The 3854-nt window shown below is 53.9% G+C and overlaps 1 protein-coding gene across 3 annotated transcripts in view; it reads left to right on the top strand.

Moving 5' to 3' along the window:
* Positions 1 to 3854, top strand: part of Prkar1b (protein kinase cAMP-dependent type I regulatory subunit beta) — a 118439-nt gene extending 114585 nt beyond the window's left edge. For all 3 annotated transcript variants that reach the window (XM_050163254.1, XM_050163253.1, XM_050163256.1), the window contains 2 exons: positions 981 to 1062; positions 2348 to 3854. In XM_050163254.1, coding sequence (XP_050019211.1) covers positions 981 to 1062; positions 2348 to 2520 — 255 coding nt within the window. In that variant the 3' untranslated portion in view covers positions 2521 to 3854. The remainder of the gene's footprint in view (positions 1 to 980; positions 1063 to 2347) is intronic.

The following is a 3854-nucleotide window of genomic DNA, read 5'->3' on the forward strand; positions in this document are numbered from 1 at the left end:
CCCCCCCCCCCCCCCCCCCCCCCCCCGCCTCAGCTTCCTAGATCTAGGTGTGAATCACCACAGCTGGCTCAGCTCTGCAGTTCTTACCGGGAGTGACTGGCGATGTTGAAAGCCATTCTCCATCTTCCTGAGGCCCTGGAGGTGGCAAGTGGGGATACCGACTCTGGGAGGCTTAGCCCAGAAGGAGCCAAGGTCCAACCATGTGCGCTGCCCATCTCAGGAGTAGCGTGCATGAGGATAGGAGGCATTTGGCTGCCAAGATGTCCCGGGTGCCCCGGCCTTGTCTTTAATGTTCCCAGAGGCCAGTGACCTACTGCAGCTGCCCTGTTAATCATTGAGCCAGCTTCATCTGTAGACCCACTGCCCTCTTGGGAGTAAGGAGGGGCTGCATAGCTCAGCAGGTGTGTGACCCTGAGACCATGCTCCTCCCTGCCTCCCTGGAGGCCCCCCCCAATGTGGCGGGACAGCTCATTGTCCTTAGGCTGCAGCCCAAGGTCAGCTCTCAGCATAGTGACAAGGCACTGGCACCCTTGGGGCCATCCTCACAGTCACTACCAAGGCCTCTGGGGGAAGTGCTGGGTAGGTCCCCATTTGGGGAAGCTTCTCTTGTGTCAGTAAAAATAGGGTTCAGACAGGAACCTCTAGTCCTATAGGTGTCTGGGAGGAGGCATTAGTAAGCCACAGCAACTCAGAGCTCAGCTCTCAAGGGGGTCTGCCTCCCTGAAGGCCTGAAGGACCCAAAAAGAGGAGGGAAAAGCCCGCATAGAAGAAGCTATGGCCGCATGGAGGAAGAGATCCAGGAAGAAGGGACAAACAGGGAGTGACTCCTACTGCAGACTCTCCACATGACCCTCCAACACATGCCCACCAAAGCAAGCGATTCCCCAAGTGTGATGTACCCCAACAAGCAGCGTCCAACATGCCCTCCTAACAACTGACCTACATGCTTGGTTGATGTCTGCCTGTCTCCTCTCCCACAGGGTACTGCTTCGGTCCTCCAGCGACGATCCCCCAATGAGGAGTATGTGGAAGTGGGGCGCCTTGGACCCTCTGACTACTTTGGTGAGTTGGAGTTCCCCAGTCAATATAGGGCATCTCATTTGGGGCCCTGGGTCGGGAGCTGCATGAGGTTTCGTGAAGCCTCAGGGTGACTCTGGAGGGTTAGGGAAGCCACAGGCAGGTGTGAGAGAGGCCTCAGATGGAGCCCCCTCACCCTGAGGTCCAGGACTGATCTGAGACCACAAGACTGACAGCCCTGGGGGCCAGCTGCTGTTCTTGGGGAGAGCGGAGCCCTGGTGAGAGGTTCACCACCATAAGCGGTTCACTCGTGTAGCTGCTGAGGAAGAGGGTCCTGAGTTGATACAGACCATTCTCACAACTGGAACTAGGTCAGGAGGAGGCCTGGGCCATATCACAGTGTCTCCTGCATGCGGGGCTGCTAGGCAGATCACAGGACAATATTAACTCAGCTTGCATTTCAGAGAAATAACACAGTTTTTCCTGGTGTGGGGGGGGAGTGCAGAAACGGTCTCGTGTAAGCCAGGCAAACTCGGTGTGTAGCTGGAGATGACCTTGAATGTTTCACCCTCCTGCCTCTACGTCCTGAGTGCTGGATTCACAGGCTTGATTCCCCATGCCTGGTTTATGCAGAGCTGGGATGGAGCCCAGGGCTCTGTGCATGCTTGGCAAGTGCTCTACCAATGAGCAACATCCCCAGTCCCTAATTTGTTAGCTTATATAAAATATTCCCAGTATTTCACAGGCCATGCTTAAACTAGGGAAGAATTTACCAGACTGACTTATGCAGTGCTTGCCATCCTAGCTATAGGAATGCTGAGGCAGGAAGATGGCAGTTCGTGGCCTATCCTAGGCAGCTTATTGAGATTCTGTCTCAAAATTTAAAAAAAATAATAATTTTTAAAGGGCTTAGGCTATATCTCAGTGGTAGCATGCTTGGGCAACATGCATGAGACTGTGTTCAGTCTCCAGGTAAACACACATAGACAGAGACAGACAGACAGACACAGACACGCACACACGCACACATGTACACAAATTGCATTTGTAATTCAAGATCAAGGCTAAAGATGCATGGGTTGAATGCCAGCACTGAGTAACCAGGTGTGGTAGTGCAGCTTGAAATCCCCAGCACTCAGGAGGGGACAAGAGGATCAGAAGTTCAAAGTCATCTTCAGCTGAATAGTGAGCGAGTTCTAAGACAGCCTGGGAGGTAGGGGACCCTGTCTCAAGGAAACAAGAAGAGAAGGACGAAAATGCGGGTTCACCTGTCATCCCACTGGGAAGGAAGCCCGTTCTGTATCTTGACTTTCTCCTCTCGTCCCTCCAGGGGAGATTGCATTGCTGCTGAACCGACCCCGTGCAGCCACTGTGGTGGCCCGGGGTCCTCTCAAGTGTGTGAAGTTGGACCGGCCTCGTTTCGAACGCGTCCTCGGCCCCTGCTCCGAAATCCTGAAAAGAAACATCCAGCGTTACAACAGCTTCATCTCCCTCACTGTCTGAGCTTGCACTGCACCTGTACCCTTGTGGGGGTTCCCATTGTGGCCCAGTGACCCATTCCCCATGCTGGGGGCCTGGGAGCTGCTGGTTAGCAGCGAGGTGGGGCTGGTGCCTGGCATGGAGCCGCTCCCTTCTCTGGACTCACTTTTGAATAAATAACCATCTTGTGCATTTTAAAAAGTAAGGGCAAGCAACAACTGCATCCCCAGACCAGGGAAGTGACAGCTGCCTCCCCCACAGTGACCCTACAACCTTATTTTGGGGCCATCCTATCCCCTCTTCAAGTCTTTGGGAATTCTTATTTGGTCCCCATACTTGAACTGGCTCTGTGTCCTGCCAGGTCTCAAGACAGAGGGACTACAGCTACCCTTGCAGCTTTCCCCCAGGGCTGAAAGTTAGGACACTGTCCCTGGTCCCTGTCAGATTCTCCCAGGTGTGTAGGACAGATGTGTCAAAGGGAGGTGTCCTCAAATGGACACTCAGGTTTGAGAGCAGAAACAGAGGGTGAGGAAAGACATTCTTGGTCCCTGCTCACTACCCTAACTCTCAGAAAGACGGGCCTAAGTAGGTTCCAGCCTCCTAACTGACCACAGAAAGTCAGGAGGTAGTATCTTAAACTAGTCACTTGCCCTCATGGCTTTTGGAAAGTTCATTTCCGGATAGGCAGGGCACCCTGAGCTCATGTCAGGACAGTTGGCCAAACCTGTGACCCCCTCACTGGCTGGGCGCCCAGATTGGGCAGGAAGCATGGTGATGCGGGGGCTTTCCAAATGGTTTTGAGTCTGGGCTGAGTCCCCATCTCCTGGAGGCTAGGAGTCACGGCTCTGTCAACCTGCCTATTGGAGATCCCGAGGGACAGCAAGGAACTCTGACTTGCTGGTTAAAGCTGTGGGTGCTGAGCCTTCCCCGGATTCATTGTGTAAAGCCCGAGTCCCTGCCCCTGAACCCCAAGCATCTCTTCCCTGAGTCTCCTCTCTGCTCCCTTTCGTGAGGGGAAGATGAGCTGAAACCAGGCTTAACCCCACATACTAAACCACCAGTGCAGTGTGATATGAGCCAGCAGGCCTGAGGGCCACATGAGTGTCCACAACTGCTTAGTGTCTCCTGGGTAACTGGCATGTCATGAGACAGGGTGATCAATCTTTTCTTGCCCCCACTGTGCACGTCTAGGGAGGTGAGCCTTCCGGCTGGCCATCAGCTCCTCCCTGTGTGGCCCTGGCTGTGTGTGTCCTGCCTGCACTGTGGACTATCTGTGGATTCTGTGGACATGTTCCTCCATCCCCTATTTATGTCACCAAGTGCTGCATGAGCTATTAAATGTGCAATGAAGAACCCTT

This window comes from Alexandromys fortis, unplaced genomic scaffold, assembly GCF_014885135.2.
Source record: "Alexandromys fortis isolate MF-2015 unplaced genomic scaffold, M_Fortis_MF-2015_v1.1 scaffold_144, whole genome shotgun sequence".
Taxonomy (NCBI): Eukaryota; Metazoa; Chordata; class Mammalia; order Rodentia; family Cricetidae; genus Alexandromys; species Alexandromys fortis.